This window comes from Oryx dammah, unplaced genomic scaffold (genome assembly GCF_014754425.2).
Source record: "Oryx dammah isolate SB20612 unplaced genomic scaffold, SCBI_Odam_1.1 HiC_scaffold_4, whole genome shotgun sequence".
In the NCBI taxonomy this organism is placed as follows: domain Eukaryota; kingdom Metazoa; phylum Chordata; class Mammalia; order Artiodactyla; family Bovidae; genus Oryx; species Oryx dammah.
The window spans coordinates 3,017,242-3,042,469 of record NW_024070188.1 but is presented as its reverse complement, the minus strand read 5'-3'; the positions used below and the strand labels follow the sequence as shown (position 1 = coordinate 3,042,469).

Genomic DNA, 25,228 nt, shown 5'->3' with positions numbered 1-25,228 from the left:
GGTGCTGAGATCGCATCCCAGGAGCATGAATTCAAATGTGTTTCTCCATAACACCAAGAGGTCAAATCAAACCACTGATAGTACTCAAAGTGTTCAATTCACTCATCCCAGATCCTTCCATGGGTGTTCTAGACAGCTCGGGCTGCTACTATATAGCAAAACATCATAGACTGGGTGGCTTAAACTACAGAAATTTATTCCTCACAGTTCTGTAGGCTACAATGTCCAAAATCAAATTGCTGACTGATCTAGTTCCTGTGAGGGTCTTTTTTCCAGTTAACACACAGATGCCTTCTTGCTGCATCTGCACGTGGCAGAGACAGACCATCTCTCATGTCTCTTCCTATTTATAAGGGCACTAATCCCATTCATGAGGGCTCCGTCCTCATGACTTAATTACCTCCCAAAGACTGTTCCTCCAGATACTGTCACACTGGAGATGAGGACTGTAACACATAAATTTTGGAAGGAGGCAAACATTCAGTCCATAGCAATGGAGATGCGAATAAAACTACAAGTGTATGTCCAGAAATATCCTAGATGTTAGGAAACTTCATTCTAATAGTAGACAAACCTAGGCATCCTCCAAGGGGGAAAGAAAGAGGGAACTTCTTTGAAATCTGCTTACAATTCACCATAGACAGTTTTTATTTTAAGAAACTAATAAAAGTAATATGATTCCACCTTTCAGAGCTGTTTATCACTTGGAATTTCAGTTTGGTGATTGTACTCTAGTAAATTAGCTGACTGAGAGTCCAAAGATTATATCTGCCTCCAGACAGTCCATTCATCATGCTTAGCGTTTGAATTTGAGCACAGCTTTCCCACATATTTGCCAAAATGCCACCAAAGTAATCACAGAAAGCTCCCTGTTTTGATCTACCTAATGCCTTAAATATTGTCAGTGGCTGTGGAATTTAGGTTTATTGGAATATTTTAATAACCCACCAATCTCTTTATCTGAAAACTTCATATAACCACTCTCTTAGTTCATAAATACTTATTGATTTTAATTTTGCACCAAAAAGGGAGTGGACTTCAGTAGTTCAATATGTACTTACTCGAGAAAGCAATGCAAAGTCGTAGTATTATCAAGATATAATCATGTAAGAATGAAAAAAGCTTTAAATAGTATCAAATATTTACTTGCATGGCCAATGCAAAGTTCAAATTATTTGTGTGTAACCCACACCTTCACACTTTCAATATTATTTTGCAAACAGGCAAATTGTTCATTTAGATTATCCAATTTTGGAAAAGCATGATTTAAATTTTGATTAGTAAAACTACCAAAATGTGATAATTGTGATCCCAAAAAAATCCAGTTGCATAAAATTCAGGCTTGCATGATTGGAAAGTGAACAAAATTTTCAGGCCAAAAGTGCCCAACTAATTGGCTGAGATTTCCAGATGGGTATGTGGGATCCAAGTCTATCCCAAAGCCATCTGTGGTTTGTACCACCTGCTGACCTAGTCATTTTTTACCACCTGGTCCCTATGCGTGCTGTGTCTCACTGGGCAGTAATTCTTAAAATTCTAGGCAATCGGTGCTCTTTTAGACTCACATATCCACAAGTATTGGACCTGAATAAAATGGTTAGAGACACCTAGCCTCTGTCTCCCTAAGTGTGGGTATAGGGCTGCCTGCCCTTTCTGTACCAATTTGTTTTTTGAAATATGATATTAAACATGGTAATTACTTCACTGTATATGTAAGTCAAACCATTATGCTATACATCTTAAATTTACACAGTGAGGTATATCAATTATATCTCAATAAAACTTGGAAAAAAATATAGAAATTAAAAAATAAGTAAAACTAAATATGATATTAAAATAATTAATTCAAATGCTATCTTTTCCAAAATTAATTTTAACTTTGGATTTTCTTTTTTGCTTTCTATTTTTTGTGGGGCTGCTTGGACATAATGAATTGGTCTCAGGAGCTTCACCCATGGATGGTTCTTGGTCTCCACCTGCTGTGACCTCTACCTCCCTATCAGAAACTCTACCTTTTTATACTGCATCAAGCGTCTTTTCTCAGACTGATCAAAGTGCCACAGACATAATGTCCATTGACCAGACAGTACTAATCCCACGGCTTACTATCCCCACTGATGATTATTCTGCCATCAGCCCATTGATTCCGGAAATTTCACACTTGCCTACATCTTCAGAAGACCAGTTGAGTACCAGCAGCCAAGATACAATGGAAGACTTAGATGGAATGGATCTCACTAACACTCCTACCTCCTCTGAGGTCCCAGGATTCAGTGGGTATGTTTCCAGCCCGGATTATTTCCTGGAGAACATCACTCCTGACCCAGGTTTGCACTACATCACCAGCAGCACCGTGACTGTTGCTGCCAGGGGCCGAGAGTTGGTGGTGTTCTTCAGTTTGCGTGTGGCCAACGTGCCCTTCTCCACTGACCTGTTTAACAAGAGTTCGCTTGAATATCAAGCTCTGGAGCAGCGATTCACAGAACTGGTAAGTGGACACCGCTTACAACTCTGTATGTCTCCTTTCCTTTTTGTTGTTACTTTATAATGTAATCACTGCTGTCTTGAGCAAAGCAATTTGGAAGGGACAAGCTTCTGAGATATCTGTTGCTGATAGCATTCAACTAGAGTATTGAGATGGATTTGGATCCAACAGACAAGAACTCTATGGTAGACACACGAGGCAGCCACTCAGCTATCTGGGAACAAACTTATTTCTAAGACCTTTTCATTATAGTTCCTCTAGATTTTGTTTTCCTGGAACTAATACATAACCACTCAAGAACTGAACTTGGAATTTATAAATAATATAAGCAGACTTTTCCTAAGTTCATTCTGTTTTCCAGCCATCTGACAAAAAGTTTCAAGGCTAGAAAAGTCCAGAAGAGATGAGGTCAAGTGTTCAGGTATAAGAAATCTTTTTTTTTTTTTTTTAGTTCCCTTTATGTTCTTGCAAAACAAACCAACAAAAAAAATAAAATGACAAAATGGCTCAGCATCCCAAAAACTAACAAAGTAAGATCATCAAAAAGCATATAACTCTGATTATGAAACACCCCCCAAAATCACATATTTATTTTGTTTCTTCATGTACTTTTGTAGAAATACATACACAATGAAAACTGCTAAACTATGAACCTCTCACAGACATGGATAATTAAATTCAAGTACACAATGCCCATCACAAAAATTACAGAATTTCTGAAAATAAGAAAAAAAATATTTGTAAGCTCCATGTAAGTTAAATCACTATGCAAATTAAAACCACATGAAAACCAATTCTTCAAGTAAACTTTAAATAAGACTTTGTGCTGTACCCACTTCCCCCAAGTGAGGTGAGTTGATGTTGGGACAATTTCAAGGAACAGAGTCCCAGGGTACCAAGCCCAGGTGTATTAACTAGGATACCTCTAGGCTGCCATAATGAAGAGATCAAGAATATAGCAACTTAAATAGAATATGAGTTATTTTCTTTCACTTGGCGGGTGGGACGGCTCTGCTCTACAGAGTCATCCATGGACTCACATTCCCTCCATTTACAACTCTGCCAACCCCAAGGGTGTTTCCTTACTCTCACATCCAAAGCTGCATCACTGGTACATCTCTTTTATTTATTTATTTATTTTAATGGGAGGATATTTATTTTACAATGTTGTGATGGTTTCTCCCATATATCAACATGAATCGGCCATAGGTACACGTGTGTCCCCCCCATCCTGAGCCCTCCTCCCACACCCCTCCCCACACCACCCCTCCAGGCTTTTCCAGAGCACCAGCTTTGGGTGCCCTGCTTCATGCATCGAACTGGCACTGGTCATCTGTTTTACATATGGCAATGTACGTGTTTCGATGTGATTCTCTCAAGTCATCCTACACTGTCCTTCTCCCACTGAGTCTGAAAGTCTGTTCTTCATGTTGGTGTCTCCTTTGCTGTGCTGCGTGTAGAATCATTGGTAACTGATACATCTCTGTTTCTACCTGTGAGAAGGGGAAAGTGAGGAACCCCAGGGCAAGCAATATCCTAAGCAAGTGATGCCAAAGTTGCCCACACCTCTTTAACTCATATCCAATTGGTGGGAATTGGTCACGTGGCCACACCTTGCTGCAAAGGAGGGTGGGAAATGTGGGCTCTAGCAAGGCATCCTCTTAGCCATGAAGAAGAGGAGAATGGATTTGGGGAAAGGGAGCAGCTAGTTGTCTGTACATGAAGTGAGGACAGGGAATTCCCACTAGAGGCCAAAGCGATGTTAAGACACAAAGAATGAGTCCAGTCAAAGTACATGGGAGAAAATAGGAGAGAGTAATTCCACACTCTGCATAAAATTTCATTTTATTTTCATAATAACCTTGAGGGGGCGGTTAACTGGAGGTGGTACCAACATGTGGGTTTGGGTCAGAGTCTGGTGGGGTGGAGATGGGGACAAAGGAAAAGCAGGTCTGGGCCAAGCCTGGGAGATTATAGTTTGTATCTGTGTCCTCTCTGGATTTGTGGGTGTCGGTTCATGAAGGAGAGGTCCCACTTTCAGAGCCAGGAACAAAGCAGACATCATTGAGTTTCAGACATTCCTGAAAAGTGATTTCCAGGATGGCTGTGGGGAATTCCCTGGCAGTTCATTGGTTAAGGCTCTGTGCTTCCAGGGTTCAGATCCCTAGTCAGCAAACTAAGTCCCCAGTTGTCATGGGGCGTGGCCAAAAAAAAAGGCTGGTTGTGGGTCTCAGGAGGCAGGTGTGGAATGTGAAGCACAACTCCCTGAAGCATCGTTTTAAGATACTTAAATTCTAGCTTGAAAAAGGTCCTTAGGGAACCATTTTTCTCCTTCACAATTCAAATAAGAGCACTGAGGTACAACTGAGTAGGTTATGTGGATTGATGAAGTCACACGTCTGGTTAGCAGCAATCTGAGGACTGACACCTAGTCTCCTGAGGACCAAGTTCTTCACAGTTTCCTCTGCAGCGAATTGGTGGGGACATGAAACACTCTGAACAGACCAATGAGCCCATGTTTATGCTGTTGTTTATTTCAATAGGTCATTTCAAACTGGTCGCTTCCGAACAGATGCTCCATTTACCAGGCATAGGTCAATCTGCTACTGCTCCTTTCGGAACCTGTTTTTATTTACTTGGATTTTTTTTTTTTTTTTTTTTAATAACTGAACCTGGCATCCCTGCTTGGCTGACAGTGTTGACCAGATTTCTTTTTCAATCCTCTGTTCTCACAAAGCATCATGAAGAAAATCACTGCCCATCCATCTCAATACACAGGAAAGTGGAAATATGGGACGTGATCACTGCAAACAGACCATTAAGTAGTGGTGTTCTGGCCTCACATTAAATCCAAACACAAATATAAGAAAGGAACTGAAATTTATGCCTCAGATAATGAAATGTGAGTATAAATGGAATTAGCAGCAGCTGAGCGCTTGAAACACCATTAAGAGTAAACTGTCTTTTGTTTTTGCAGCTGGTTCCCTATCTGCGATCCAATCTTACGGGTTTTAAGCAACTTGAGATACTTAACTTCCGAAATGGGAGCGTGATTGTGAATAGCAAAGTGAGGTTTGCTAAATCAGTGCCATATAACCTCACCAAGGCGGTGCGAGGTGTCTTGGAGGATTTTCGTTCCACAGCAGCCCAACAACTTGATCTGGAAATAGATAGCTACTCTCTCGACGTTGAAGCAGGTAAAAGAATCCAACCCAGAAAATCATGGGAGTGTTTTTGGTTTTGCTTGTTTGTTTAAGCATGCAGCTCAAGTTTGAGGCCACAAAAAATAAACTTATAATGGTATTTAGCAAAATAATCTTTCGGAAGCTATGAATCAATATAGTAGAAAGGTAGGGCCCTAAGACATGCAAGTTAAGGTTTTCCTTCATTAAAAAACAAAGAGCAAGCATACCTCTTGCTTCACAATCTGGGCACTTTAGTTTCCTCACAGAACAAAACTTTTGCTATGCCTAAGAGATTTTTCTTTTTTTAATGTAACCCACACCTAAGCTAATTTACATCCTTCCAGAAGTCAAAAGCACTTTGTCAATCAACAGCAACCACCTAAGAAACCTTCCAGTCCTGTTTAAATATGGTCATCACCTCTTCATAGCATAATTCAGGATGAAACTGAGACAGTGTCCCAAGGAAAGAAAACTAATCATTAGACCAAAACTCCAACTTCGAAAAAACCCACTTCACCATAGAAGAATCATGTCCCTTTCTATATGTGAAGGTTACAACAAAGTAGAGTTAGATGTGGAAAAAAAAAAAATTAAAGATACAGGGACTTAGCCTGAAGCTACATAATAGAAAGCAAACATTTGTTCTGATAATAAAGCACAGTGTATTGTATCAGTGTAAGAAGCTATGCCCAAAGTGGAAACTGTTTTCACCATTAGCTTCAAAATTCTGTTTTCTAACCAACCGAAGGAAATTTTTAATTCCCCGGAGTGCAAGCAGGCAAGGCTCCAAATCTACTGGCAAAGCGACCTTCGAGTAAGGTTCAAAACAAAGCTTCCTAATTGGCTATGAATTAGTGAAGTGGGTCTGTAACATCCTCCCTGGATTTCCCCAGACTGAAAGCAGAGAGAAAGGCCTTGGGCAAAATGCAAACACAAAGCCTCTGTTGGGAGATACTTATCTTTGACTGAGCAGAACTTTGAGCAACTTTAAGAAAATTGGCTCCTACCTTAATAAATAGGATTATTAAAAAGACAGAAAGCCCTGAAGGTGCTGAGCCCGGAAGCACTTACCTTTGAACACAAGCAGCTAAGCAAACCCTATGGACCCCCCTAGGAAATCAAAGACCTCCTAAACGCTAGTAAGATACCTCCTCTTCCCCTGAAAACTTCCAGGGGGTCCCTGCCAGTTGAAATCAGAAGACCAATTTTTTCCAGTCAATTGAAAACAGAAACATATATAGGGAGAAGTTAGCATAAGAGAGGCAAGGGCCCAATCCCTTCCCTTCCTTCCTCCCCTGCGGAGCTGACAGACAACAGAGAGACCCTTCCAACAACAGGAGAAGATCAAGCGAGGAGCCCAGTTGAGGCAGGGGAAAACTGGGCACCTCTTAGAAAGAGGGCAGGAGGCTGGTAACGCATTTGCCAGTGATGCACAAGAGACCCTGGTGATGCTGGAAGGAAGCACTGCAGAAAGTCATGACTCTGTAAGACCATGGTCCTGCATCTGTATGCTGATGATGCTGGAAACGCAGTCTTTGTGCATGCGTGCCGAATCAACTCCCAGAGACAGAACTTTGGGTGAAGTAGAAAAGAATAATGTTACTGCAAAGGGGGCCAGCAGTCACATGCCTCTCAAAACTGTGTCCCAACCCAGAGTTGGGGGAGGGATTTGGTGAGGAGTTTTACAGCAATCGTCCAAGGGCAGGGTTGCTGATAAGGATTGGGTTCTACCAGGCCTACATTCTGGCTGCAAGAGATCCAATGATAAGCTTCTGGGGTTTCTTCTATCTGTCCTCAGGTGCTCTCTAGACGAGCTTATTGAGGTTATCATACTCTGATCTTCTCTGGAAGGAAGAATGCTGACATCTTCCATTTGTTTGGGTTTTAGTTTCGAAAAGAGCTCAAAAACACTGTTCTGTGTATCCCTTGAGGCAGAACCAGGACTCTGCCCCGAGGCCGCACTGTTGCTTCCTGACTGCTCCTCCCTTGTCTCAGCACCCTCTGCCTCCCCTGATTAGGACTATTTAAAGCTGCCCTTTGAAACTCAGGGAAGGTCATGCTGGCTGGAGCCTGTTCCCTACAAACGAGAAACAGGGGACACAGAAATGCTTCCATACCCAGGAGCTCCACAATGTTCTGCTTGGTTTCACTAACAGCAACACTCCATCTCCACAACTGGAAAAATGGAGATAGTGACTGTTGTGAGGACCAATCAAAATTATATTTACAATACTTAGTGTCACATTTGACACACTGTATTTGACTAACAAACGTTAGTGGTTAATATGATAGCAGTGTCATTAGTAAATGGGCTAATACTTTGTGATATGAACAGGGTACCAGTGGGAACAGTGAAAAGTACCATGACAAGGTATTTGCGTGGAGGGTCAACTGAAATTATTTCACTAATTTCTCATGACCAGTTCTGCTGTGCAGCCTTTCCTCTAAGAAGCCAAGAGCAAGAGAAATGAGACAGTGTTAACATGGGTTTCAGTCCCTGCATGCTTGCTAAGGCACTTTAGTCATGTCCGATTCTTTTGCAGCCTTATGGTTGCATGGAATTCTCCAGGCAAGAATACTGGAGTGGACTGCCATGCCCTCCTCCAGGGGATCTTCCTGACCCAGGCACTGAACCCGCATCTCTTATGTCTTCTGCACTGGCAGGCAGGTTCTTTACTGCTAGTGCCACCTGGTCCTTACTGAAGCCAAATTTACACTGATTACTTTAATGGTAGAACAGCAGCGGAAGCTAGAGAGCATTGGGCAGCCTGGGACATTACCTTACTCTACGTCTGGCTAGATAGTTGGAAAGTTCAGAAGCTCTGAATTTTTGATACATTGGAGACTCATAGAAAAATTGAATGAATGGACAGATGGATAGATGGACAAGGTCTGCCAAGAATGACTATTGTGAGCCAGCTAGGACATAAGTACTCCCTAAACCAGCGGGTTGGAAGACAGCAGATTTAGAAAGCCAAAAATTATTTTATAAAAGTTAAAAATAAATAACAAAGAACTTTATGAACTACATAAATCAACATGGATAGATCCAGTATTCAGAAGGGATCCTATTTATACTCAGAAGCCACTGTGCCATCTACCCCCAGAAATGCTCCTTCCATTTGACAGGGAGCTGGACAGGGTAGGCAAAGGTGGGGCTTCCTCCTACCTCGCTGATTTAGTCATTTCTCAGAAAGCAAAGTGCAGAGCCACCCATGTGACCAGCAACTGGCTGAGACTGATTAAACCGTGACCATCTTCTACACACGTGTAATCCAAAACAATCACCGCTCATTCACCACAGTTATGAACTGTAAATATGTGAGAGTCCCTGCCCAAAGGAACATGCCCAGTGGTCACCTTACAACAATGCTGGAATCAAAGTTATTCCTTTTTCCTTCAAAGACCTTCTAATGAGCACTTTCTGATATGCTTTATTTTATGGTTCATTCACTCAGTCTTGTCTGACTCTTGGTGACCCCATGAACTGCAGCAGGCCAGGCCTCCCTGTCCTTCGCCAGCTCCCAGAGTCTGTTCAAACTCATGTCTATTGAGTCGATGATGCCATCCAACCATCTCATCCTCTGTCGTCCAGATCTCCCTCCTTCAATCTTTTCCAGCATCAGGGTCTTTTCAAATGAGTCAGTTCTTCCAATCAGATGGCCAAAGAACTGTAGTTTCAGCTTCAGCATCAGTCCTTCCAATGAATATTCAGGACTGATCTCCTTTAGGATGGACTGGTTGGATCTCCTTGTCATCCAAGGGACTCTCAAGAGACTTTTCCAACACCACAAGACAGACAGGTCACGGTGGAGAGGTCTGACAGAATGTGGTCCACTGGAGAAGGGAATGGCAAACCACTTCAGTATTCTTGCCTTGAGAACCCCATGAACAGTATGAAAAATGCTTCCGCAGAGTTCATTAATTTCATACTTCTATGAATTTATTCATTTTATAAAACTTCTTGAACTTGAAATGTAAAATGTTCTTAAAACAAAAAGAACACCCGTATACTTATTGTATAGTAAAGTGTCTATAGCGTCAGTTCCCCTATACAATTTTAGTTTGGAGAAATATGCACAAAATTAGTATTTTGATTATAGAAGAAATGGGCTTCTGGATTTTAAAACAAATTAGGGGAAAATAGGCACATGGTTTTCAATAGTTTTCTTCCTTTTTTTTTAATCTAGAAGATGACAGGTATTTTGCTCCCAGTTTTTCAGCATGACTAGCTAATCCAGATTTTCTGCTTGTGGTGGTGTATTTGAGTGTAAGCTGTCATGGTGACTGACAGGCAAGCTGATTAAAATGTCTTCCTCATAGAGTAAACCAGTGCAACTACTTGATTGTGCTGCCTCTCAGCTCCCTGGACCCCTAGTGAAGATAATTACTTCAGCTTCCTAGACAACAAGGATTCACATTCTAATTTACACAGCCTCTGGCTCTGTAGCCAGTAAGGTCTCTTCCGGTGTCTAAGGCTTGGCTGATTCTCAGCAGTGCCCATTCCCCAGCACATAGTAAGGGAGATCACAGATCAGGACACTTCTAATCAAAATCCCAATACCTAAAGGTCATTTTAGCCGATACATATAGCCTCCCTGATTCAGGCTGGATCTTGCAACTATTTCCTTGAGATCACTGATGAAAACTCTCCTTGAAAGAGAGTTAAAAGGGGACATTTTGAGGGAGATAAAGGACAGCTGCTGGAAATACCAAACATCAGGAATACATATGTAGTTTTGTCTCTGGGAAAGAATCTCAAGAATCGTTCCTTCGAAAATGGGAGAAGGTATCCTACCATTTCAAAGTTTTCCAACCAGGATGGCCAAATATAGCAAAACTAAGTTACTGGATGTCTTACCCCTTTGCCCTTTTCTCGCCACTTTCTTGGGAGAAACAGGCTATTAGAACTAGGGCTACAAAACCCTGGAGGATCTCCTGCCTCAAGTCCAGTGTTCCCCAGCCCAGGAGCTCCTGGCTTTACCATCCATGCCTCCCACAGCCCTTATCAAAGAATAGCCTCCATGTGTGAAAAACATACCAATCAATCAGGTAGATAGTGGTTGTAGTCACTAAGTCGTGTCTGACGCTTGCAATTCCAATGGACTGTAGCCTGTCAGGCTCCTCTGTCCGTGGAATTCCCCAGGCAAGAATACCAGAGTGGGTTGCCATATTCCTCTCCAGCAGATCTTCCCAATGCAGGAGTCAAACTTACATCTCCTGCATTGCAGGTAGATTCTTTACCACTGAGCATTAGATGACAAATAACGGTTTAAAGAGGATATGGAAACAGATTTTAAACAGAGAACAAAAGCAAATGATGAAATCTAAATAAAAAACAGAAAATACAATCACTGTATCATATCCACTATCCATACAATAATTTCTGACTTTATAGAGGTGTGAAATGCCATTATCAATACTAAATGGGAAATCAGTCCAAGTTACTGTCTTTTAGGTGTCAGCAAAGTGCTGGGAGAGATTGGGGGCAGAAGGAGAAGGGGACGACAGAGGATGAGATGGCTGGATAGCATCACTGACTCAATGGACGTGAGTCTGAGTGAACTCTGGGAGTTGGTGATGGATAGGGAGGCCTGGCGTGCTGCAATTCATGGGATCTCAAAGAGTCGGACACGACTGAGCAACTGAACTAACTAACTAAAGTGTTTCTTAAAATGCCAGATAGTTAATATTTTAGGCTTTGCAAGTCAATAAAGCAGAAGTAGATGTTTTTCTGGAATTTTCCTGCTTTTTCGATGATCCAAAAGATGTTGGCAATTTGATCTCTGGATCCTCTGCCTTTTCTAAATCCAACTTGAACATCTGGAACGTATCAGTTCACTTACTGTTGAAGTCTCACTTGGAGAATTTTGAGCATTACTTTGCTAGCATGTGAGATGAGTGCAATTGTGTAGTAGCTAGAACATTCTTTGGCATTGCCTTTCTTTGGGATTGAAATGAAAACTAACTTTTCCCAGTCTTGTGGCCACTGCTGAGTTTTCCAAATTTGCAGGCATAATGAGCGCAGCACTTTCACAGCATCATCTTTTAGGATTTGAAATAACTCAACTGGAATTCCATTACCTCCACTAGCTTTGTTCATAATGTTGCTTCTTAAGGCACACTTGACTTTGCAGTCCAGGACGTCTGGTTCTAGGTGAGTGATCACACCATTGTGGTTATCTGGGTCATGAAGATCTTTTTTGTATAGCTCGTCTGTTTACTTCTGCTTTGTGGACTACACGAAAGCCTTTGACTGTGTGTACTACAACAAACTGTGGAAACTTTTTAAAAAGATGTGAACACCAACCACCTGACCTGCCTCCTGAGAAATCTGAATGTAGGTCAAGAAGCAATAGTTAGAACCAGATATGGAACAATGGACTGGTTCCAAATTGGGAAAGGAGTACGACAAGGCTGTATATTGTCAATCTGCTTATTTAACTTATGTGCAGAGTACATCATGAGAAATGCTTGGCTGGATGAAGCACAAGCTGGAATCAAGACTGCCAGGAGAAATATCAGCAACCTCAGATATGCAGATGACATTACCCTTATGGCAGAAAGCAAAGAAGAACTGAAGAGCCTCTTGATGAAAGTGAAAGAGCAGAGTGAAAAAGTTGCCTTAAAATTCAACATTCAAAAAACTAATATCATGGCATCCAGTCCCATCACTGCATGGCAAATAGATGGGGAAACAGTGAAAACAGTGGCTGACTTTATTTTGGGGGGCTCCAAAATCACTGCAGATGGTGATTGCAGCCATGAAATTAAAACATGCTTACTCCTTGGAAGGAAAGTTATGACCAGCCTAGACAGCATATTAGAAAGCAGAGACATTACTTTGCCAACAAAGGTCTGTCTAGTCAAAGCTATGATTTTTCCAGTAGTCATGTATGGATGTCAGAGTTGGACCATAAAGAAAGCTGAGTGTCAAAGAATTGATGCTTTTGCACTGTGGTATTGTAGAAGATGCTTGAGAGTCCCTTGGACTGCAAGGAGATCCAACCAGTCCATCCTAAAGGAAATCAGTCCTGAATATTCATTGGAAGGACTGACGTTGAAGCCGAAACTCCAATCTTTTGGCTACCTGATTGGAAGAACTGACTCCTTAGAAAAGACCCTAATGCTGGGAAAGATTGAAGGCAGGAGAAGGGGACGACAGAGGGTGAGATGGTTGGATGGCATCACCGACTCAGTGGACATGAGTTTGACTGAGGTCCGGAGGTTGGTGATGGACAGGGAAGCCTGGCGTGCTGCAGCCCATGGGGTTGCAGAGTCAGACCTGACGGATCGACTGAACTGAACTGACTGAATCTGCCCTTTGGAGCTCAGGCAAAGTCATGGAGACTAGAATTTGTTTCAGTAAAAAAGAAACAGGGAACACAGAGAGGCTTCCATGTCCAGGAACCTCACAGTGTCCAGCTCAGTTTCAGGGTGGGGCTAGTCTAGAAAGGGCAAGAGGAAAATAGAGAGATTCCTAGGAGAGGCAGGGTACTTCTCCCACTGTGAAAGGAGGTTTGGATACAAAGTAAAGATGTTCAGCATAGAAGGAAGGGAAGGCAAGAATGAGGCAGTGTTACCCCCAAACACAAGGTTTCCCTCTTGGTGGGTGTCTAGCTAAATAACACGGCCAAGCAGAGAAGGCAATGGCACCCCACTCCAGTACTCTTGCCTGGAAAATCTCAAGGACAGAGGAGCCTGGTGGGCTGCAGTCCATGGGGTCGCTAAGAGTCGGGCACAACTGAGTGACTTCCCTTTCATGCATTGGAGAAGGAAATGGCAACCCACTCCAGTGTTCTTGCCTGGAGAATCCCAGGGATGGGGAGCCTGGTGGGCTGCCGTCTATGGGGTCGCACAGAGTCGGACACGACTGAAGAGACTCAGCAGCAGCAGCCAAAGAACAGGAGAAGTAAGGCTGTATTACTTGCAGCAGTAAGGAGAACCCCGTGGATCCTCCCCCAACCGCAAAATTGGGGAAGTTTTAAGCCAAAGGTACATGCATATTCATGAGGGGCTTGAGAAGAGGAGAATTAAGGACAAAATTAGGACAAAGATTAACGGAGTCAGAACTTTAGTTGATGGAAGTCAGCAGGGTCAGAAAAGGTCAACATCATCTTCTCTCAGGTTCCAGGTGACCTGGAGGTTGAACCTTCAGGCTAACCTTTCCCACTGAAACAGAACTGGGAGTCTTTACAACTGATATGTTATCTTTGCTATAGGTTTGTAACTTTAAAACTGATATGTTATCTTTGTTATTTCTCTGTTGTTTGTTTCTGCATTCTTTTGTTCCCTTAAGATTAATTACTGAAAACTGTTCAAGGGCAAACACTGTAGCCAGGCTTAGATCACAAAATAGCTTAGGCCAAAGTGGCTTCTCTTATGTCAATAAAGCCATGCCTGGTTCTATCTCCCGAGAACCCCATCCTATCTGCTTACAGCAGCTCAGTTAAAGTCAGGTTGTTAACAGCCCCTGTTCAATCTATTTGCATCTTCTCTGGGGCCCATTTTTCTGTTCTTTCTCCCCCGGCTCCCCTCATGATTTATGGATTTTTAAACTTTAAAAAAAAAACTGTGAAAGTCTTCAGACTAAGTGCTTAAAGCATTCCCAAGATTATAAAGTAAAAACACATAGAGTTTATCATTCATAAAACGCTGAAAATTTAGAAAATACTTGTTAAAAATCTATAAATAGTTACAAAGGACACATAAAGTAACTCATTTTTAAAAGATGAAGGGCAAAATTAATAAAATGCCTTAAAGATATAAAAATATTTCAAAAGACATTTTGGGGGAAGCCAATTTTATGAAAATGGATATTAGGTGAAATGACCTCTAACCTATGAAGTAGGCATCTGGAGGCCTGGGTGGAGACAATACTGAAAGGATGCATTTGGGTGAGTGAAGAGTAGATGAAGTTCCTTTCAGCTGACAGTTCATAGGTCGTTAGAATCCTCTGCAAAAGCGGTCTAGTGGAAGAGCAGGAGCAGAGGCCACATTTCTGTGAGATTGCAATGATATGGAAAATGAGGACGTCAACATGCCCTGTCCACCTCCCGTCTTACAAATTGGAGCAAGGCTCCAACCCTTCCACAGATACTGGAAGGTAGGGGGTGCTATCTTCCTTGATGATTACATGTCAAAGGGATGGCTCCCACGTCCTGCAGAAAGTAAGGAGTCCAAATTCTGGCAGGAAGCTTTAAAGAGATTTCCATCTCAAACAGATAGAGGAAGAAGTTACAAGTTTTCTAAAGTCTTACTCTTGATGCCAAAATTTGGCCTCTGTGCACTGGTGCCAAATCAAATCTGAGAGACAAGAGTTTCGTGTGAAGCAGAAAAGGATTGCTTTATTGCTTTGCCAGGCAAAGGGGGACACAGTGGATTCATGCCCCTCAAGACTGTGTGTACCAACCTGGTGGGATTTGGTAAGGAGTTTTATAGCAGTGGTTCAAGTATGCGGTTGCTGATAAGTCTAGGCTGTGTGCCGGGCACGCACTCCTTTAATCTGGTCTCAGGCGGCCTTCCCTGAAATGAAGAAGCTGATATCTTCTATTTATTTGGGGTTTTAGTTCTATTCTTGTTGTTCAGTCACCCAGTCACGACCGACTTTGCGACCCCATGGACTGCAGCACGCCAGGCTTTCCTGTCCATCACCAACTCCCAAAGCTTGCTCAAACTCACATCCATTGAGTTCTGTAAAGACCTCAAAGATAGTGTTCTGTATATCCCTTGAGCGGAACCAGTACCCTGCCTGAAGGCTACGCTATTGATTCTTGGCTGCTCCTCCCAAGACGGTATCCCTTCCCTTCCGTGATTAGCAACTGTTCGAATCTGCCCTTGGGAACTCAGGGAAGGTCATGGAGGCTGGAGTCTGTTCCATACAAGAAATGGGGGATGCAGAAAAGTTTCTGTGGCCAGAGCCCTACAGGGTCCTTCTCGGTTTCACAGTAAGGAAAGAGAGGTCAAGGAAAGAAGCCTGGGTAAAGATGAGTTGAGCTTAACAGTCCCAGACGGCTTAACAGTCAGAGGATGTAGCATTTCTTTTCTTTGCCCCAGTTGTAATATATTTATCGGCAGTGCCCAGACAGACCAATTATTTAGGTGCATTTGCAAAATTTGAAGCAAAACCCAGTCGGGTCTTTTTCTTTTCTTTTGGCCTAATGTCAGGGTGGAAAGTGGATTGGGGTAGCAGTGCTGGGAGGGGGCGATGTTCTTCCTTTACTACTTGGGGACTAAAGAGAAGAAAAAGAGAATTTGAAAACCCTCCGGAGATTTCCAGGTGAGTCTCATTCCACATTCAGATCAGCACCAGGATGTGGGGCTGCGTCCTCTAAAGAAGGGGTCAGCAGCGGTTAGGGCAGAGAGCATCTCAGAGGCGCAGACAGGTAGGAGAAGCCACATGCTGTTGGTACAGCGTGCGGTTTGCCTTTCACCTTTTGAAACTCCCTGAATAAATGAATCTGTGATATAAAAAGTATAAACCAATGTTAGAACCATCTGATTCATCAACTGAGAAGCTGAATAAATCACAGCTTGCTCAGTATTCTGCTGGCATCCCCGGCCACTAGGGTCGTCTTTCATTTAAGCTGCTATGAAAATTCTTCAGAAGCATGTAGGGCTTTTATGCCAGTTAGCTGTGCAGGCTGAAGATTTCAAAAATGCAAACCTACATCTAACTTATTCCAACTTCTTCTCTTCTTGAATTCCTAAAAATCTTCCTCAGAAACAGGCAGACCTCAAGGCTGGTAAGTGGTAAACACTGAAATTAATTACAGTCTGGCATCCAAGACGCTTCCAGCCAGAATGTGGGTCAATGCTCGTTTTCTCTGGAAAGTGCCTAACTTGTAAGACTCACACTTAGTCACCAGCTCTGCGAAGGTGGTAGTTGTCACTCATCACAATGGCAATAAAAATGGTAATCGCTGTTAATTAATACTATTTTTTTTAATCTTAATAAATAACTACACAAAGTTATTTCCCCCCCATTCCATAGTTGAAGAAACTGTGTTTCCTAAAAGTGTAAGTAACTAATGTTTTACTGTTAAACAGTCACCAAGGGCTGGAACTGAATTCAAAGGCAGTTTTATGTAATTCCCTCAACTCTACCTACTGCCTCTTTGTGAAAAGGAATCTTTTTAACACTCCTCCTACTGGTGTACTGGAGAAGGAAAGGCACCCCACTCCAGCACTCTTGCCTGGGAAATCGCATGGATGGAGGAGCCTGGCGGGCTACAGTCCATGGGGTCACAGAGAGTCGGATTATGCCTTAGCAACTGAACAGCAACTACTGGGTATACACCAAGTGTTTAACCCACTTAGAAAAGGTGACAACACACTTCAGGCTAATGAAACCTAAATGAACTATTAGGTTCTACATCTCACCAAGCGAAATTTCCTACAATATTTTACCATATTCTAGGATTAAAAAAAATTATTCTGTTTCTGTTCCTGAAACAGAAGTCCTAAGCTCCCCTTTCCATGTTCTGCTGCCCCTGCTAGGAGTGCAGTCCCGGCTAGGGCAGCCTCAGGACTCTCCTCCGGGAGGCTCACCCCAGCCTCCCCCATCTCCATCTCTGGCTGTGTCTCCTGCTGCCCTGTGTTCCCTACGCTGCCATCGTGGGGGATTTTCTGCTAACGCCTGCTTCCACTAGGGAACCACAGTGCCAGCTGGACTGCCGGACAGCTTTTGCCCACTCCAGAGTTTCAACCTATGCTTTCAGCCCACCCCCAACCACCCCATGGAGCTTCCTTAAGAAGCTCCCAGGGTCCTTCATCCAACCCTTAATGCAAACCCTCCACGTGAGCCTGGGCTTCCGCCCAGCTGCAGGGCCACCTCCCACGCTGCTGTCGGGGTCCCCATCTGTCCTGGGACACTCAGGCCCTAAGATCAGTGCACTCAGAATCCCTCAGTCTGGCAAATATAAAAAATGACTGAGAGCAGAGATCATTCTTCAGCCTCTTGTCCAGGGTAAGCTACGTGTGTTTGCCTTGGAAGTGTTCCTGAAAGCCTACTATAAACAGGCTGTGGTGGTTGTTCTTGAGAATGGTAGAAAATTGAACTGAAACCCAAGCTTCTTATCGCATGCCCCTTCAAGCCAGAAAAAAAGTCCCATGGATAACTGACTCAATTCCACAAACTTGGAGTGTATGCTCCGACAGCCATGAGCATGGTCCTATGTATCATCAAATAATAATTATTCCTAATCCTACTCTTCAGCAATAAGTCATAGCAAAACCTTTCTTGCCAATAATAAAGTAATAATAAAATGATAAATATGAACTTAAATGTAGGGTTTTTTTTTTTTAAGTTCTTTTAGTCACTGACCTGCACAATAATTCTGGAGCCTGGCTACATCTCCTGCTAGCTTTGTTCCAGTAGGACACCTCAAATGGGAGATTTATTATATTTGATCTGGAGGAATATTAGTGATCACCTTCTTTAAATACCTCTTTTTATAGTGGGAAGAAATGGGTCTCAAACAACCAGTTCTTCTCACCCAGGGTGCTTGGGCATTGACAGCAAGGATGAGCAGGTTAACTCCACAGCAAGTGAAGCCAAGCCCACAAAAGTCCTCAGAATTTAGGAAAATAAGCCAGATGCACATGTGTGGAAGGTGAGGCATCTGCATTATATCTCAGAGGAAACCCCAGAAGGGCGCCATAGTTATTCAAATGACTAAGCACTCAGCACCAAGCACTGAATCGATACTCATGCCTTAAAAACGAGCAGTCAGAAGGCCAGGCTGCCTAAGGATTCCCTGGGCTCTAGACCCTTTGCTTCATGCATATTAATTTTAAACATTAATATTAATTAATGTTTAAAATTATATATCCTATCTGCAGTGGTATAGCGACAAATATAATCCAGGCTGCATTGTATTAAATTTTTTTTTTCTGATTTCGAAGAATTTAAAACATGTTCTTAAGTTCCTAAAAGTATGGCAGTCAAAACTGTGTGTCCAGTGCCCCTGCAGATTATATGGATTGGGATGTGTGAGTTTGTCATTCTCTGATGCCCCAGGCAAAGGAATGTCACCCCCTCCTCCCCACCAACAAAACCGGGACTGCAAAGCCTCCATGGTTGGGGCAAGAAGGGGCCCCTGCTTTCCACTGCTTTCAGACTTGGTCTCAGCCTCCTAGGAACTCCAGAGCCCTGGCTCTGCCTTTCTGAAATGGGAAAAGATGAGCCAGGAGTTTGCAATATATCCTTCAGCCGGCCAGGCCAGATCTGCTGTGGTGATCAGAGTCCTAATGGCTCTATCACCGGTCCTCTGGAGCTGCCCCTCCCACCACCCGATTCCTGACAGACCTTGCCTCCCTGCACCAGTGCGCTCAGCATCGCAGTTTTCAGCTCAGTTCAGTCTCTCAGTCGTGTCCGACTCTGCGACCCCATGGACTGCAGCACGCCAGGCCTCCCTGTCCATCACCAACTCCCGGAGCTTACTCAAACTCATTTCCATTGAGTCAGTGATGCCTTCCAACCATCTCATCCTCTGTCGTCCCCTTCTCCTCCCTCCTTCAATCTTTCCCAGCATCAGGGTCTTTTCCAATGAGTCAGTTCGCATCATGTGGCCAAAGGATTGGAGTTTCAGCTTCAGCATCAGTCCTTCCAATGAACACCCAGGACTGATCTCCTTCAGAATGGACTGGTTGGATCTCCTTGCAGTTCAAGGGACTCTCAAGAGTCTTCTCCAACACCACAATTCAAAAGTATCAATTCTTCGCTGCTCAGCTTTCTTTATAGTCCAACTCTCACATCCATACATGACCACTGGAAAAACCATAGCTTTGAGTAGACAGACCTTTGTTGGCAAAGTAATGTCTCTGCTTTTGAATATACTATCTAGGTTGGTCATAGCTTTTCTTCGAAGGAGCCAGCATCTTTTAATTTCATGGCTTCAGTCACCATCTTCAGTGATTTGGGAGCCCAGGAAAATAAAGTTTGTCACTGTTTCCAGTGTTTCCCCATCTATTTGCCATGAAGTGATGGGACCGGATGCCATGATCTTAGTTTTCTGAATGTTGAGCTTTAAGCCAGCTTTTTCACCCTTCTCTTTCACTTTCATCAAGAGTCTCCTTAGTTCTTCTCCGCAGTTTTTAAGGAGACAAATCAGTTCGGACTCATATTAACGATTTAATTTCACTCCGAGTCTATTTCTACTTCTTTTGCTATTGAGCGCCACCTAGCGATCACTAGGTTTCATCGCAAAAAAAAAAAAAAAAAAAGTCCACAGTAAAGGCCTAACAGGCACTCAGCCGGGAGCAGCCCCAAGAAGCCTAGGTTTCAGCCACACTGAGCTGAAATCCTGCCCTAGGACGGAACCCTATCAAAGGAGATGCCTCACCTCCTGTCCAACATTTGAGTGTTAGGGCAGCGCAAGGCACGGGGATGATAAAATGGTAAAGAATGATGAAGTACAGGGCAGAAAGGGATCAATACACAGACCCAAGGATTTGGGACAAGTGACAGGATGTTCTAAGGGTAGGCGTGTGAGTGCAATGATCCAGAGTTAGTGACACGTGGGCCTGAGACCCTCAGGGGCTGGAGGGAAGGGAGAGTCTGTGTTCAAGCCTGAGCAGATGAGTAGAGTACCTTCGGGATCGGTAACAGAGGGTTTGAAAAAGACAGTCTTGGACCATCAGGGACCTATGAATTTATAAACTGCTTGATGACCTGGATCATAATCTTTTTAGCTTTAACTGTAAAGTGCTTCCAAGTGTCCCTGCAGGCAGCAGGGACTGTTCACACTTGGGAATGCTTTTCAAAACCTTTAAAATGCAAACCTACTGCTCTGGATGCATGCCTGCTAAGTCACTTCAGTCATGTCTGATACTATGGACTGTAGCCTGCCAGGTTCCGTCTGCCTGTGGGATTCTCCAGGCAAGAATACTGGAGTGGGTTGCCATGGCCTTCTCCAGGGGATCTTTCCGACCCAGGGATCGAACCCGTGTCTCTTGCATCTCTTGATTGACAGGCGGGTTCTTTACCACTAGCGCCACCTAGAAGCTACTGCTCTGTAGGCTGCTGCTGCTGCTGCTGAGTCGCTTCACTCGTGTCCGACTCTGTGCGACCCCACAGACGGCAGCCCACCAGGCTCCCCGTCCCTGGGATTCTCCAGGCAAGAACACTGGAGTGGGGTGCCATTTCCTTCTCCAATGCATGAAAGGGAAAAGTGAAAGGGAAGTCGCTCGGTAGGCTAGTCCCCCCCAAAACGGAGGGAAAGCAAGTACTCTATAAACTAAGTGCATTTGTTCTTCAGAGTTACCCAGTTCAGGGCCCCCAAATGTGGATAAATTCATTTCTCAGCTTCTGCCTTACTGTGTCCGGTTCAGTTTTACTGGTGCATAGACTATGCTTGGCTGGCCCGAAAGGAACACTGGCAAAACAGAAACATTTTTTAAAATAGAAACTCATGTGGCTACCCCACATTTCCTATTCCTTTTCAGAGGGGCAGGCCTGTGCATTCAGCCTCCTTCCCAAGTTAAATCTGTTTCTCCCCAGCAGAGAGAGGGCGGTGGAGACTCCGCTGTCCCCTCGCGGCCTCTGCTTTCAGGGCTGCAGGCCTGGGTGTCAAGCTGCTGACAGCTGCTATTTATTAAGCCAGACCCCGGACGTGAACCACCTGGGTTGTCAGGGTAAATGTGAGTTATTTTCTAAACAGTGACAAAGATTCCTTTACGTGGCCAGCTTTAGGAACTGTCAGGCGGGGAAACATCGCATTACTCAGGCCTCTTTGTCCACAGGAAACCTCAAATTGCAGAAAAATACAACTTTACGTAAATACCTAGCAGGTCTACCTTGCTGGGAGATCCAAAAATATGTTTTCAAGGAACTGCTCTTGCCCACCCTTTGGACTGGTCTCACTGACCTCCCCCGCTCTCTTTTTCCAGCACAAGGAGGTACTGGCTCAGAAGTGAACATGAGGGTCAGTGGAATCTCATCCCACAAGCTGCCTACACCCACAGGCAGGGCTTCTGTGTGGCCAACAAACTTAGCAAAGCAGCTGACTGCAGCCTTCACTTGAAGATGCACAGTAGACATTAGCTTATCAGTGACTCGGAGAGGCTTACAAGGAAAAAGAGAGGGGACTATAGCTGGAGTCAAAGTCCAAGGGAAAGAGAGAAACCCGTTATGTTGATCTCATCTAGCATTTTTTTTAAAAATTAGCCACCAAGCCTACTTTCAGTGTGTGTGTGTACTAAGTCGCTTCAGTCATGTCTGACTCTGTGCGACCCCATGGGCTGTAGCCCTCCAGGCTCCTCTGTCCATGGGGATTCTCCAGGCAAGAATACTAGAGTGGGTTGCCATGCCCTCCTCCAGGGGATCTTCCCAAATCAGGGATCCAACCCACATCTCTTACGTCTACCTGCATTGGTGGGCTCTTTACCACTAGCACCACCTGGGAAGCCCCATAAAACATGAAGTCCGGCTGAAATCGAGCTCTGCAAATGCTCCCGCTTGGGAGATACCAGCTCAGACGATCACTGAAACGATCCTAACTGAAACTTCTGAGATCTATGTCCATGTTTTCTAAAGCACAAGTCTGATTACAGCCCTCCCCTGCCCTCAGACCCTCCATGGCCCTTACCTCCTGTCGAGTCCAAAGTCCTTAGCACGGCATTCAAGCCCTACCAGAGCTTGGCCAGAACTCACCTCTCCAGGCTCAATTCCCTTCCTTCCCGTCCACGAGTCTGCTCCCCGCTTGCTGACTTGCCCTGCTCCCTCTTCACATGCCTGTTTCTCTCCCACCTCCATGCCTCTGCTTATGCTGGGTCCGGTCGCAATTCCTTTCCTAGCCTTTGCACATCCAAATGCAATCCACTTTGAACACAGGCTTCAGCCATCTCCCTGGCCCCTCATCTCTAATGCATCCTCGTGGTTAGAGTTCTTATACTAGACGAGACACTTGGCTTCTTGTACAGGAGCATCTGTGTGTGTGTCTTACTGTCCCCCCTCGGCTTCTTGAAAGAGTGGCTTCACACCGGATTGCCAGTCCCCTAGTCCCTAACTGGCTTCCCTGGTAGCTCAGCTGGGAAAGAATCCACCTACAAGGCAGGAGACCCAGCTTCAATTCCTGGGTTGGGACGATCCACCAGAAAAGGTATAGGCTACCCACTCCAGTATTCTTGGGTTCCTTGGTGGCTCAGATGTTAAAATCCACCTGCAATGCGGGAGACCTGGATTCCCTCCCTGGGTTGGGAAGATCCATGGGCTACCCACTCCAGTATTCTGGCCTGGAGAATTCCGCGGACAGAGGAGCCCGGCAGACTACACTCCGTGGGGTCGCAGTCTGACGTGACTGAGCAACTTTCCCTTTCACTTCACTAGTTCCTAGCACATGATAGGTGCTTATTGAAATAATCTGAAGGGTAAGTAGCTGATGCGATTCAATGGGAAAAAACAGTGGTCTGGGGACCCGTGGCCTGTTGTGGTTCTGCCCAGAGCATGTGATAATACTGACCTTTTGCTTCTCCCCTGGAGACCAAGGTGTGCTCAACTCCAAAAAGACAACGAAGGGGCTGGAAGGGGCCACGATTCTCCCAGAGCTAGATAGTCTGAGATTTATAATTGTCTGTTGATTTGTAATGCACTTGATCAAGATTTTGAGACAATCCTACAGAATTAAGAATAGAGTGTCGGTGTTCTGGTGGGTGGAGCATGATACTGGATGCTTGGGGCTGGTGCACTGAGATGACCCAGAGGGATGGTATGGGGAGGGAGGAGGGAGGGGGGTTCAGGATGGGGAACACGTGTATACCTGTGGCAGATGCATGTTGATGTGTGGCAAAACCAATACAATATTTTTTTAAGTAATTAACCTCCAATTAAAATAAATAAATTTATATTAAAAAAAAAAAGAATAGAGTGAAAAAGAACAATTGATGACTAAAAACAAAACAAAGAAAGACCTGAGGTCTATTTGAATTTTCAAAGAAAAGAACCTCTAGGGATCAGCAAGAGACTAAAAGAGATTTTCAAACCAGGAAGTTCTGGAAGCTACTGACTACTACTTTAAAAGGTAACCCTGATCTTAAATATGTGTTTACCAACTAATCGCTGCAGAAAATGTTTGCCTTAAAAAAAAAAAATTCTAACAAAGAAAAAGAATTTTATTGAAATATAATCGATTTCTAGTGTTTCGTGTGTATAGCAAAATGATTCAGTTATACATACATACAATATACATGTATTTTTTCCATAATAGGTTATTACAATGTATTGCATATAGTTCCCTGTGCCATACAATATCTTGCTAATTTATTTTATATGTACTAGTGTGTATCTGTTAATTTCAAATTCCCAATTCATTCTTCCCCACTCCCTTCCTTTTTGGTAACCATAGTTTGTTGTGGCTGTGAATCTATTTCTGTTTTGTAAATAAGTTCACTCGTATCATTGTCTTTTTAAGATTCCACATGTAAGTGATACTTAAGATATTTGTCTCTCTCTGATTACTTCACTTAGTAAGTGGGTCCCTCCGTGTTGCTGTTGCGTGTATATATATATATACATGTTCTTTATCCATTCCTCTGCTGATGGGCATTTAGGTTGCTTCCATGTCTTGGCTACTGAACATAGTGCTGCTATGGACACTGGGGTGGGTGTATTGTTTTGAATTTAGAGTTTCTGTCTTTTCCAGATATATGCCCAGGGGAGAAAAAATTTAATTCTCTAATGAGGTGGTTGTCAAAATGTGTTGCCCTGATCAGATACATTAACATCATCTACATTAGAGAATTTTTAAAATGTTCTGCTTGGTTTTTTCTTAAGATTTTTTTTAATGTGGACCATTTTTAAAGTCCTTATTGACTTTGTTACATTATTGCTTTTGTTTTTTGTGGGTCCTTTGGGGTTTTTTGTTTGGTTGGTTGCTTGTTTTGGCCATGAGGCATGTGGGGATCTTAGTTCTCTGACCAGGGATCGAACCTGTACTGCCTTAATTAGAAAGAAGTCTTAGCCAGTGGACTGCCAGGGAAGTCTCCCTCGTCTGTTTGTTAGTGCCTTAGAGATACAGATTCTTGGTCTCTAAACCTCCAACATCAGACATTGTGATGGTGGGGCTCAGGAGTCTGACATTCAACAAGGCCTCTAGCTGATTCTCACGCACACCAGTTTGTGCATAATTAAATGCGGAGCTGAGTATGTCATCACCTGTGTCTGTAACCTCACTCCTTAAAGACACAGGAATGGCTCGGTTCTCTCTGCTCCACTCTGTTCTCACTCCTGCACCCCTCGCGTCGCAGTGGCGCGATGGCAAACCTACTCGATCTTCTGCCTTGACTTTTGCCGGTCCCACTGCTCAGGCATCCACGCATCAGTAAAATAGACCCTGTTTTCTACAGCGGATCAAGCAGATCCCTGCAAGTTCCTGGCCTGTGGCGAATTCGCCCAGTGTGTGAGGAATGAGTGGACCGAGGAAGCTGAGTGTCGCTGTCCATCAGGGGACCCAGGCCCCTGTGCTCCCATAGAGGACTGTGAAGACATCCCGGGGAAGGGATCGCCGTGCAGGTGAGGCCAGCATCCCGGCGCTGAGACCCGAGAATTCGTTCCTTAGAC

The 25,228-nt window shown here is 43.8% G+C and overlaps 1 protein-coding gene across 1 annotated transcript in view; it reads left to right on the top strand.

Annotated features, from left to right (window-relative positions):
• The window catches only part of IMPG1 (interphotoreceptor matrix proteoglycan 1), a 157,943-nt gene that overhangs the window by 120,751 nt on the left and 11,964 nt on the right, over positions 1-25,228 (top strand). Inside the window, exons 14-16 of the mRNA XM_040239327.1 lie at positions 1,944-2,488; positions 5,463-5,682; positions 25,015-25,180. Of these exons, the coding sequence (XP_040095261.1) occupies positions 1,944-2,488; positions 5,463-5,682; positions 25,015-25,180 (931 nt within the window). The remainder of the gene's footprint in view (positions 1-1,943; positions 2,489-5,462; positions 5,683-25,014; positions 25,181-25,228) is intronic.